At 40.5% G+C, this 13,718-nt stretch overlaps 1 protein-coding gene across 1 annotated transcript; it reads right to left on the minus strand.

Moving 5' to 3' along the window:
* Positions 1-1,407: 1,407 nt before the first annotated feature.
* SFRP4 (secreted frizzled related protein 4) lies at positions 1,408-13,115 on the minus strand. The gene is made up of 6 exons (XM_070425189.1): positions 12,671-13,115; positions 10,948-11,028; positions 10,785-10,850; positions 8,487-8,685; positions 4,338-4,401; positions 1,408-2,284 (listed from the first exon to the last, which is right to left on the minus strand). Exons 1-6 carry the CDS (start codon positions 13,113-13,115, stop codon positions 2,099-2,101), a joined length of 1,041 nt encoding a protein of 346 aa, XP_070281290.1. The 3' UTR covers positions 1,408-2,098.
* Between the last annotated feature and the right edge of the window lie 603 nt (positions 13,116-13,718).

The raw sequence follows: 13,718 nt of genomic DNA on the forward strand, positions 1-13,718 counted from the left end.
TGCAATAAATGTGACTCTTTAATTCGACTTCTTGAGGCGTCCTTCTGTGATTCGCGGGGTACATTACAGCAGTCTTCAATTACAAAATGTGTCGATAAACCTATAGTAAAATACGTTATTTTTTAAAGTAAAGTAACCCAACTCTCATAATTTCCATTTCAGAGCTAGAACCTCAGCTTTCCTCTCCATGTATTTATATTTACCTCCTCTCACATGTATTTAGGTGGAGAAATATTTAGGTGAGAAAACTAAACTTTTGACTCTCACACAAAGGCCAATTCCATATTTGTCATATTGTAAGCTAATGTTCATTTTCAACTTTTTCAAAATAATAAACAAATGGCGGTCTTGTTAACCTTTTATCGATTAATCGAACTGATAAATGTGCCTGGTTAAATTTTTGTGTGATAATCAATACATCATTTAAATATTCAAAGTAAGCAGTATTTAAATTTGTAAAGTCATCTCCAAACTCTTTACTTTCTTTTGCACTTAACAACAACAACAAAAAAAGGTCTTACATAAGCATTTTATCTCCTCCCCCATGGAGTTTCATTTCTAAGTCCCCTTCCCCAAAGAATTCCTACTATGCTAAGAAGGTGAACTAGGCTAGCAATGCCTTGTAATGGCTTTTCCTAGGTTTCTTTAGTTTGGATGCTATGCTAAACACCAACCTGGCTTCCTTAAGGGCCGATGAGATTTGGCTTTTGTACAGCAAAAACACTACCCTTTTGTGGGTCAATCTATTGGATTCCTTTAATTCTGTTGCCCTGGGGTAGCAGTGCAGGCAAAGTCAAGCTTTCAGGGGGAGATGAGTGCCTGTCCTATTCTTCCACTCTCCCCTGGCTTACCCACACACCTCACTTCGTGTCCCCATGGCGATAGGTATGAAATAAAACAATTTGTTTAATTATATTGTGGGAATGCCATGTGTACCTTATCCCTTTTCTGAAAACCAGGGACCATGGTACATCCTTTAGAGGAGATTTAACTCTTAAGCTTTCAGGTTGTTCTTTTACGTTCCTGAGTAGTGGATGGACAAGTGACCTTTTCCAGGTGCACAGTTGGTGTGTGGCAGCGGTCTCATAGCAGCTGGCAACCCGAGGTTTTGGATCCTGACCCTCCCACCTCAGGCCCAAGGCCTTGTAAACACCTGCAACCAGCAGAGAGAGTTGGCCTCAGGAAACCTAGGATGTCCTGGGGAGTGAGACAAGTACCACACCCACAGGTAAGATGTTTGAGGTCGATTAGCTGGTATCTCAGTCATAATAGCTGAAAGAAACTCTGTTTCTGGTGACACTTAAAGGGTACTAATGAGAAGCATGAATGTAAAATCAGAGCCCTCCCTCCCCCCACCACCACGGCATGGGAACCAGAAAACAAGGACCCAGATGTTGTTTGCCTGCCTTTCCTTTTTATTTATTCATCATCATCATTATTTTATTTTCTAGAGTTTATAGCTAAACACAGAGCAGAAAGGCTTCTTTGTAAAAAAAAAAAAAAGGAAACAATACACACACAAAAATACTCATTACAATGTTCCATATCCTACTTTTCTAGATTGTTTAAAAATCCCCTTTCATTACAAAAATTCTTCCACAAACAATACACATAAAGATCTTTTAAACATCCATTCCTCTTGCTTTTACTTTCAATCACATTTTTTTAAATTGCTAAGATTCTAACAGAAGTCAAACTGAAATAAAACATATTGTAAAAAAAATAGATGCTTTCTTTTTTTTTTTTTTTGCAATGTGGTATTTCTTTTACAATGCACACAGTAGATCAAATTGAAAGAACAAAAGTGTATTTCCCTACCCGGACCTCTCATAGAATATGCACACAGTCTATTCTGAACACATGTGGGTTTTTTGGACCAGCTTTCATATACCTTCCATACCAATGGGCATACCTACCACTACGCTTGTAGTGGTGTAAAAAGAAAAACTGAAGCATATCATTAAGAAAAATGCTGCAAGATGTGTCTATGAAGAGTACCTTAGTTGTTAAGACAAGGGGTGTGTGGCCTTCCACGGGCTGTCTGGGCAACGCCTGGCCTCATCCTGAGAGGAAGTCTCCGTTTTGGAAAGCAGTTAGCTCACACTCTTTTCGAGTTTGTTCTCTTGGGGGCACTCCTCGCTTTAATGTTCTTCTTGGGGCTGGCTGGCTTGGGAGCAGGTGACTTTCCCTTTGGTTTCGGGGGATTACTACGACTGGTGCGCCCGGCTGTTCGCTTTTTGTCCTGGATGGTTCTCTGTTGTTCCTGCAGCCTCTCTTCCCACTGCTGGGAGGCAATTGGTAAACATGACTGTCAAGTACATCTCACCCCTTTATGCTACTCCACTAATATCAGAACTAATGACATTTCTCCCCACTGTTACATACTAATCATGACAATAGTTGTAATAGCTACTCTCCATCGTTGAGCACTTATCATGTACCAGAGAATCATCATGCGGTTTGGACATGCATTCATGTCATTGAAACTCACAACAGCCCTTCTGGGTGGACACCATTGTCATGACCAGGATCCAGCACACCACGGTTATTTGCAGAAGGCCACATAGCTGATAAATGTCAGAGCTAGGATTCAAATTCATCAGTCGGACCCCAGAGCCCAAGGCCCTCTAATGCAACATTCCTACACAGCAAAGCTTTCTAAAAATAGAAGACCTGGCTAAAAGCAGAAATTTACCCAGCCCAACCAGAAATCAGGGGCCTCTCACCACACTTATGGATTCACTTAATTCTCTTATATCCAATAGAAGACAGAAGCACCACCTTCAGCTAGTAATCCACTCCGGTGTTAGCTAGCCAGAGCCGATAGGAAATGTGTCATTCTGAACAGTCAAGTTTCCTTGATAGAAAAGGACTTACTATTTTTTAACATAAATACTATTTATTTAAACAGCTGCATAATAAAAAAGTGAGTCCACTTAAATAGATATTGCTTTTTATTATAACACACATGTTGCAACTTTGTTAGGATATATTTCAATCAACAAAGAGTTTGAGCACCACCATAGGGCAGGCATTCTACTAAGCACAAAAAATGCAATGAAATGAACAACTTCCTAAGATGTTCTAAAATAGTAAACTCTTTACTGTATGTTGCTACAGTGTGGTGATATTTTCAAATTCCTACTGAAGTGTATTGTAATGTTTGTTACAAAAGTAAATGGTCCAAACAGCTGATTCTTGAAAGCTTTTTTCCTCTTCAGGTCCTCATGGTGGACTTACCTTCTACATTGATGCTTCTAATCTACTGCAGTCTTGGGAACCAGATAACTAATTCTTCCAGAATTTTCTGTCCAGTAACACTAAGGTGTACTCCTGAGCAACTGATGAGATTTTAGCTCAGATATAACAGTAGTGTTTGGTTCTTTTAGTCAGAAATACACTGAGTAGGAGAGGCTGTGTTATATAAGTTAGTATTAATATAACTCTCCCCTTAATCAAGTGTTTTATTAATGCAAACAAGGAAATCATAAACAGTTGCAATACTTTTGTGAACCTTAAAACACAAATTCTCCTGAATACATCTAAACATATTCCAGGAGAAGAGATAGTTCAAAAATTTCAAACCAAAGACCTGATTTCTTTTTTTAAAATATATATTTTTATTGATTTCAGAGAGGAAGGGAGAGATAGAAACATCAATGATGAAAGAGAATAATTTATCTGCTGCCTCTTGCACTGCCCCTATTGGGAATCGAACCCACCACCTGGGCGTGTACCCTGACTAGGAATTGAACTGTGACCTCCTGGTTCATAGGTTGACGATTAACCCTTGAGCCACACTGGCTGGGCCCAAAGACAGTATTTATTTAGTTCTAGTATGACTTCACATGTCTAGGCGGGCATAAAATTACTCTAACTCTTCCAATTGAAATACCAATATTTCTATGACATTACCACTAAAATCACGAATAGTACAAAATACAAAATAATTTCTATAAGTACAGGGAAAAAGATTATGTTTTGTACTGTGATAGGATGAGTTTCAGAACTAGGTATTCACACCTCTGCATGTATATGTCTGTTTTAATCCCTCTGGATATAAATTTTGCTCAAGTACCTGACTGTTTGCTAAAGCAATTACATATAACACAATAAAGAAACCAAAAAATTCATTTAATCTGGAAATAACCAGTAGGTAAGTATCAGATGCAGCCAAATTATCTTTGAAGTTGAAGAGAGATGTATGATAAAAATTCAAGTGAGAATAGCTATAATCATAACTACCTATCCAAAAGAATGGGAAGAATCCCCAAATTCTACAGATTTTCTTTACATACACTTAAATCCACATTCCTAATATTGTTAATTATACTTACTATGGATCTTTTACTAAGCTGGTCTCTCCATTTTTCAACTAAACAATTTTCAAGAAGCATCATCCTGAAAAAAGAGTAATTTATCTTAATAAGCAATTTCTGTTTATGAAAGTAAAAAGTTTAAAAATACAAAAAATTAAAAAATGTTCTTCAATAACCTCACAATCCACCATTTATATTTTGTTGCTATATCCTTTCATTCATATATATATATATGTATTTTAGAGCACACTGTATATTTATATCATATAGTACATGAAATTATTATATTATACTAGAGGCCCAGTGCATGAATTTGTGCACCAGTGGGGTCCCTCAGCCTGGCCTGTGGGATCAGGCCTAAACTGGCTCTCCTACATCCCCGAGGGGTCCCAGATTGCGAGAGGGCACAGTCCAGGTCGAGGGATCCCACCAGTGCACGATTGGGGCTGGGGAAGGATGCAGGAGGTTGGCCAGCCAGGGAGGGACTGCAATGCCTCATCTCGCCTAGCTGGACCCCAGCAGCAAGCTAACCTACCGGTGGGAGTGTCTGCCTCCTGGTGGTCAGTCATAGTGAGTAGTTGAGCGGCCTTACCATATCATTAGCATATTATGCTTTGATTGGTTGAATGGCTGACTGGACGACCAGACACTTAGCATATTAGGCTTTTATTATATAGGATAGGGTGGGGCAAAACTAGGTTTATAGTTGTGAGTATGCAAAAACAGTTTATTATTGCATAATTATTTATTAATTATTGTATTATTTTCCATATGAATAACTGTAAACTTACTTTTGCCCCACCCTGTTTGCATTTTATTATATAATTAGAATTCAAAAATATTATTTTAATAACCAAATAATATAACAACTATGAGTATCTATAATATATTCTATTTCTCTCCCCCCCCTTCATATATTTCAATGCATAGTGCCAAATTATTTTCAAAATGATTAAACTTTAATTCAATTTGCTAACATTGAACTAGGTAAATACTGAATCTTGTTTTTATTTGGATTAAAGAATTAAGGAGATAATTTTTTAAATGTTTTATTTACTCTTTGTATTTCTTTTGGATCTTGTCTCTATAGATTTAGGTACAGACATATCTATGTTGCAGACTTAATGTTGAAATATTATATGAACTCTTTAGAGAGTAAGATTACTATTCCGTTGTCACACCTGTTGTATTTTCTCAATTTTTATTTGCCTTTTTATTTGTGATTTTTATGTACATACTAATATGTGGTCAAATATGTGTACTGACATTTTTCCTTGTAATTTTTTTACATTACTTTTATGTTTACAAATTATTTTGCCATTCAGATAGCATACATTTATTTACTTAATTTTATCCTTTTTAAGTCTTTAAAATACACTGCTGGTGGGAATGCAGACTGGTGTAGCCACTATGGAAAACAGTATGGAGTTTCCTCAAAAAGATAAAAATGGAACTGTCATTTGACCCAGTGACCCTACTGCTAGGAATATATCCTAAGAATCCTGAAACACTAATCAGAAATAATGTATGCACTCCTATGTTCATAGCAGCGCTATTTACAATAGCTAAGATATGGAAACAACCCAAGTGTCCACCAGTGGATGAGTGGATAAAAAAGGTGGGTACATTTACACAATGGAATATTATGCAGCTCTAAAAAGGAAGGATCTCTTACCCTTTGGGACAGCATGGAGGGACCTGGAGAGTGTTATGCTAAGGGAAATAAGCCAGTTAGAGAAAGACAAGTATCACATGATCTCACTTACATGTGGAACCTAATGAACAAAATAAACTGACAAACAAAATAGATATAGAAACATGGAAGCGTGGAACAGACTCATGAATCTCAGAGGGAAGGGGTAGAGGTGAGGAAAGAGATTAGCCAAAGAACCTATATGCATATATGCATAACTCATAGCCACAGACAACAGTGCTGTGAAGGCCTGGTGAGGGAATGGAAGAGGGGTGGAGGGAGTCAGTGGGGGGGGGGGGGGGGGGGGGACGAAGGGGACATCTGTAATATTCAATAATAAAGGTAATGTTAAAAATGTATCTCTTTAATCCATTTGAAATATACTTTAGAGTAGAGTAAGAAGTGAAAATACGTACTATTTTTCCAAATAAAAATATTTGCAACTTTCACTAAATATTTTTATTTCCTATTGACTTGCCATATTTCTTGCATAATATAGGTTCTTTTATGCATTAGAATCTGTTTCTTCTGCTTTATCTTTATGTCTACTCTTCTACCACATGATTTTAACAAGTGTAGCCTTCTACCAATTTGAATGTCTCATTAAGCAGATTTCCTCTCTTCCCTCTTATTTTCAAAATAACATGCCCTTATCAGTTTACTCTTCCAAATGATCATTAGCGTTATTTGTGAATACATAAATTCCAATTGTCACAAAACTTTTACTGGTATTTTGATCAGAATTGCATTAAATTTACAAACTAACTTGGGAAAGATGACATGAAAACTCTTACCTAATTAATTAATAACCCATTTGTATATCTAAATAGAATTTAATGACTAGCAACATGGCACACCCCCAGAGCTGCACCTAATACTGTAGCAGATACAACACTATGTAAGAGGTAAGCCTAGAAATATTCATTCTGCATTCACTCATTCAGCTTCTATAGAGAAGCAAGATATTAAGTAGAACAACTTTAAGAAACAGCTTCTTTAGAGAGGCACGATACTAGTATAAGTAGAACAGCTTTTAAAGGAGGGTGCCCAAGTGCTGATAGAGTACAGAACAAGAAAGTTTCAAGTGAGGTCAAATTCAAAAGATTTTTTTAAAGAAGTAGAGTCTTGAGCTGTATCTAGAAGAAATAAACAGATAAGCATTAATGACAGAATCAAGGGGAACACTTGTTATATAAAAATGAATAATTTTGCTGGAGAAGTATATTGCAGCAAGTTTGGGGCTCATCCTGGAACCTGTGCTGAAGTGTTTGATTTTTATGTTATAAGGAATATACTAATACATAAAACGTTGGTAAGGAAAGAGATTTGGGGAGACACACTCCCAGCTGGAGATATGAGTGGGTGAGTGTGTGTGTGTGTGTGTTTGCATGTGTGTAATACTGTACCAAAAATTGTAAACTAAGTGTATATAATGGAAAAGTGTGGAACTGTAGTCTCAAATGGCCATCTTTACTTGATCGGTAAGTTATTAACTGTTTGAGTCCCAAGCAGAGCGATTGCGCTGCTTGGTATTTCTCAACATAAAATAAAACAAGCGCTATCACGCTGTTTGGGTCTTTTCGTACTCATTTAGAGAAAGCACGGTTGCGCTGTTTGGGATTCTTCGACAGTGTTTTTTCAATACCCCCTGGGACTCAAACGAATCGTATGTTTTCTCGACATAAAATCTCAGCAGCGTGATCGCGCTGCTTGGGACTCAAACGGTTAAAGAAACTTTAAAACATTCAGTATTTGCCACAGTAAGATTGATTTGAATGACTTGAAATGAATTGTTTTTTTAAAGCATTTTATTTTTTTAAAATGTATTTTTATTGATTTCAGAGAGAAAGGGAGAGGGAGAGAAAGATAGAAATGTCAATGATGAGAGAGACTCATTAATAGGCTGTTTCCTGCATGCCCCTAATGGGGATCAAGCCTGCAACTTGGGCATGTGCTCTGACCAGGAATCAAACCCTGACCTCCTGATTCATAGGTCAATGCTCAACCACTGAACCACACCAGCCAAGCTGAAATGAATTGGTTTTACCCAAAGTAATTTATCTGCCTTTACATTTTTGAAATCATTTAATAAATTCCATTGATTTTTAAAGATCCTATTCAAATACTTATATTTTTATTTTTCTTTAATTCTGTGAAGAATTACTTTATCTATTATAATAAAAGTGTAATATGCTAATTAGACCAGATGTCCTTCTGGATGAAGCCAGGGCTGCAAGGGAAGCCTGGGTCCTGGGTGCCAGAGGGAAGCTGGTGCCAGCAGCCGGGGAAAGGAAGACTTACTCTTGCACAAATTTCGTGCATCGGGCCTCTAGTAGTTACATAATATCCCAAGGAAGATTCTATTAAAATTGCTTTTTTAAAAGACTGGTACCTTCTTTTTTTTTTTTTACCTACTAAATGAGACTTATGTTTTCTTAAGCCATATGCAGTTTCTTCTGCCCCTCTGTGCCTACCGTGAGCGCCACTCATAACACATGATGAGAACATCTTGATGGGGCAGGATGTGAGGACACTGGCAGGAAGAATTCGTAATGAGTGGGACTTGAGTTCGAGGGATGGGTGATAAGGACTTGAAGATCTCTTTCACATCCACCACTGTCGTTACTTCATTACAGCCACTCCTCTGGACAGCTTTTATTTTGGCATGGATGACTGCAATTTAAAAATTGATATAAGTGTTGTTGAAGCCTTTGGAGAAAAATAGGATGCTGTACTCATGCCAATTCCTGAGCCTCTCTTAAAGAATCACTCCTGTAATTATGGTCATGTCCAAGTTGCCCAAATGCAGACAAAAAGCCCACAATCACATGCTAAATATAAGGTCTCCCATATTGTCAACATTGTCTTAAAAGTTCATGCTCAAGATGTAAAAGTAAATTGACAAGCAGGCTTAGTCTGGGTTCTGCCTTTGGGTCAGTGACTGCTCTTTGGGCTATAGATAGGGTTTGATCAGAGAATTCTGTAGATCCTTCTCAGCCCTGCAGTTCTATACTGATAAAATTAGGTGTGTGGTGTTTTTGTCAAAAACATATCAGGAAATTTAGTCAATAAAAATTTCATATAAGCAAATATTTGTTTATACTCTGCCTTGTGATGATCTGAAGTGAGACTCAAAAATCTCTGAATCAGAAGCCACCTTAAAGTTTGTATGGTTCAATTACCCATCTAAGGCTTGAACTTCCTCTGTTCCAGAGGAAGTCATTAGAATCAGAAGATTTTCAACTGGAAGGACTCTCTGAGGATCACCGTTCTCAATCTTTTAACTTCCCACGCTATCAAAGCAAGGTCTGAGGTGAGTAGAGGTAGAACTGTTATTACAGATGGTTGTTTATGTTACTGTGCCTGTTCACGCTTTAAATTCTGGCTCTTTCGGTCCCTTGCTATTACTGCCGGCCATGCAATTGTAATCAGCCTACTATGGACCTGCTTTGGAGTCCATCTGAGAAAGCTGGTTTATGAAGAAGCCAAAGGATTGAAATAGAAATGGTTTCATCATCTAAGTAGCAACAAGGCCAAGACACCCAGAGAATAGCATCAGAGCAAAACTCAGCTGACAGACTAAGCAGATCATATTAAGACTATATCTACATAGAACATGCTTTAAACAACAAAAACCTACTTAAAAAGAAAGTGTATATTTTTGGTTGAATTACCCACATTAGCTATATAAGATTCTCAAATCTGACAACCTAAAAAAAGGTTATTTTTTCAGACTTTTATGTTGCCATTATCTTCTTTCTTTCATGTGTGTATATAATATATTCTTATGATATACAATGTCAGTTTAAATATGAAAAACAAACTTAGCAAATAAAATGAACAGTTTTTCCTAAAATAGTTTTTGTTATTTCAGCAGAAATAACTTAAGAAATCCAAAGAAACATAAAATAGCCCAAATAGATATTTAAATTTTTTTTAAATTAAAATTACTTTCAAGTGATGCTAGTAAAATTAAGTTGACTTAAAACATTCACAATAGTATTATTGACTTATTCTTTGAAGAAAGTGATGTGTGTGTGTTTTCAAATAAGAGAGAAGAGGGCATTTAAGCTATGCCAATAATTATAGCAACAGTTTTGGCATTAACATATTCCTACAACTTTAAAAAAAAATATATATCTTATTGAGTTTTTACAGAGAGAAAGGGAAAGGGATAGAGAGAAACATCAATGAGAGAGAAACATCGATCAGCTGCCTCCTGCACACTCCCTACTGGGGATGTGCCCGCAACCAAGCTACATGCCCTTGACCGGAATCGAACCTGGGACCCTTGAGTCCGCAGGCTGATGCTCTATCCACTGAACCAAACCGGTCAGGGCACCTACAACTTCTTTAAGGTATTAAATATTCATAGCTACTGATAAGATACATGAGCAGATCTTATTGGGCCTATGGGCTTCAGATAATCAAATCTATTGATCACTCACCCATCCTCCCTGCAGCAATGAAATCTTATGAAAAGAACAAGTGAAGTGTGCTGTCCTGGCTGGGGAGGACTTCAACCAAGTCAAATAGGATCATGATGTCAAACTTGCAGACTGAGCCGTATCCCTGTTTTCATCTGAGTAATTTACTTTGTACTTATTTGATTTACCCAGAAAAGCAATAAGTTTTATGGTTGTTATTATGCCGTTTGAAAGTCATACAGTTAACTACAAAAATCACCAAACCTCTTCTTTACTTTATGGCCAGCAGACTTGGCTTTGGAATGTGCCAAATCCCAAAGTGAATGTTCTCATTAGATGACTTACCATAACTGTAGTTTTTGCTCAGATATGTTGCCAGAGTTGGCTTCACTTTTTTGCACTTGCACCGGTCTAAAGAAGGCAAGAGAGAGACAAAATGTTGGAAAAGGATTCAGAGAAGTCATTCTGGGGAGAAAAAAATGCTGAGTCTTGAGGACAAAGAACTCACCCGGGCTTAGGCGTTTACAGTCCACGTCAAGAGGCCTTTCCTGTACCATCATGTCTGGTGTGATATCTATCCACTTCGCGTCTGAAACACACACAGGGTCACACGGGTGTGGTCAGTGATTTTGGTCAGTTCGCCCAGCTGGAACAAGGAACCATCTAGAGACATAAACTAATGCAGCATCACACACACACACACACACACACACACACACACACACAAATACTAAATAGTAAAAATGGCATGCGATTGTGGACTATTTCTTTCACATGGACATCCCTGGGTTTGGGAAAGACTTTCAGGTGAGACTGCCTTATCCAGCACAAAATGCTGTGAACACACATCCATTTAACTTTCTAATACATACAGCCAACCCGGACAAATTACGCCATTCCTTTTCAAATCCATTTTAAAATGTTGATCAGCTTATACTAAACAAAATAGCCAGAGTATTTCCAAATCCCCACCTTACATTTTGCAGTGCAGAAACAGTCCATAGCGGCATAATCCAAAACAAGTACAATCCTGTCATTTATATAATTTAAGTAAAAAAAGGTAGCTTTTTCTTAAACTGAATTAGAGAGGCGTTTCGATTTTTCCCCTCCCTTTGTAAGCACTTCACTTTACTTCCCTTCCTTCCTGTTTTGGTCAGTGCTCTGAGGGGTATGCATAACTTGAGGCACTGCACCATAATCTCTTTGAATGTGCGGCCAGCTGGGTCAGGGGTAAGAAGAATGCAAAAATATTCTTAGGTTTCACTTCAACAAGTGGACTTAAACCTGCTTCTTCTTCCTAGGAAAACAGCAAAATGACCAAGGCAAAGGAAGGGAGTGGAAAATGAGATCCAGTGAACTAAGATGCCACAAATGTTGGCTTGTGGTTAAAGATCATTAGACAGACATCCCAACTTTCCAGGGTGACTAAATTCACAAGTGCACTGCTGTGGGGAGCGATGCCTGGAAATGTGTTTTCAGGGAGTGATGCTTGGGAATGCTTTTTCAGAAGGAGCTTTCAAGAGCTAACATCAAGGGGAGAATCCTGGTGGGACTGCTTTAAAGATGAAAGGAACTCTAACCGGCTTGGCTCAGTGGATAGAGCCTCGGCCAACGGACCGAAGGGCCCCGGTTCGGTTAGATTCTGATCAAGGGCACATACCTGGTTACAGGTTCCATCCCTGGCCCTGGTCCGGGCGTGCGAGCGCGGGAGGCAAGCAATTGATGTCTCTCTCTCACATCCATGTTTCTCTCTCTGTCTCTCCCTCTCTCTTCTACTCTTTCTCTCTCTCAAAAAAAAAAAAAAATCAATGGAAAACTATCCTCTGGTGAGGATTAACAAAAACAAAAACAATATATATATTTTTTAAAAATTAAAGGATACGTGTAAGGTGCTTAAGGCTGGCTCAGGCCCACTTTAAGACCTCCATTCCTTTTGACTGCTGCTGCTATGACTATCCCGTTATTACTGTAAATGAAGCCGTCCCCAGTGGCTCCCTTTGTAAGCAAAATCCGCCCCCCTTAATGGGACAGGGTGTTCTTCCGCTCTGAAATTCCTACGGAGAAATCAGACTATTCTAGAAGTTAAGTCACCAGCCCTGCCCTGGGAGGTAGGATGGGGGAGGGGCCGACCGACCACCTGCGGGCAGCTGTCGGTGCGGCAGACGGTTCTCCCGGGGCAGCAACCGCCAAGGGGGTGTCCTCATCCCCCTCCGTCCTTCCCCTGGCCTCACCCTCTGGGAGGTCAGTGACGATGGCCTCGGGCGAGATGCACACGCCGCGGTCGTAGACGGGCAGGTCGTCGCAGGCCAGGCTCTCGGGCCAACTGTGGTTGTACATCTTCATGAGGGGCTCGCAGTCGTCGCGCGCGCGCTGGCACACCGACTTGCAGGGCTTGATGGGGTCGTGCAGGAACTCCAGGGTGCAGATGGGCGCGTACATGGCGCAGAGGAAGAAGCGCAGCACGGCGCTGCAGTTCGCGTCCACCAGCTCCTCGTACTGCTCGATGGCCAGGATGGCGTTCTCCTGCGTGCTGTGGTGCAGGTGGTTGGGCATCCGCGTGATGTTCCAGGGCATGTGCCGGCACATGGGGATGCGCACCGCCTCGCACGGGGCGCCGCGCACGCCCAGCGCCAGGCGCAGCCACAGGCAGAGCGTGGCCAGGACGGAGAGGAGCATGGCACCCACCCCGACAGGCGGAAAGGCGCTCCTCTTCCCCGACTCCCTCCCGATCTTTCTCTCTCCCCTCTCCGAGGAGGAAGTCCTTTAGGGCACAGGACCCCCAAACTCCCTGGGCAGCAACGCGGGGCGCTGGGGCTGGCCGCGGGTGTCCGCCCTCTGGAGCGCAGCGCACGAGCGGCGCCAGACCTCGGCCTCCGGGGCGCGAACCCGCACTGGCAACTCCAGTCCCGGACGCGGCAGCTCCAAGCGCAGCCGGCCACGGCCATTGCGGGACCCTATTTATCCCGATACCTCCCCTGACGTGGGCTCGGAACGCTCCCTTGGCAGCAGCGGCGCGGCGCGGGCTCCCCCTCCGCCGCTCCACCCCCAGCCCTCTCTTGGCAGAAGCGGTGACATCATCTCCTCCGGGCCGCAGCCCTGGGTTGGAATCTGACATTCCCCCAGCAAAGTCCCTCCTTTTGGGTCTGGCCCGTCCTTTTTCTTCGCACCAAGGAAAAGCACCTCTGGCTGTCGTTTTGGACACCGGATCCCCAAGGGTGCAAGAGAGGATTTCAAGAGAAAAACAGATGCTCTTCTGAGTCAAAGCTGAACTTTGCGCCT

This window comes from Myotis yumanensis, unplaced genomic scaffold (assembly GCF_028538775.1).
Source record: "Myotis yumanensis isolate MYYU_CA2020_CCGP unplaced genomic scaffold, mMyoYum1.0.hap1 SCAF_9, whole genome shotgun sequence".
NCBI lineage: Eukaryota > Metazoa > Chordata > Mammalia > Chiroptera > Vespertilionidae > Myotis > Myotis yumanensis.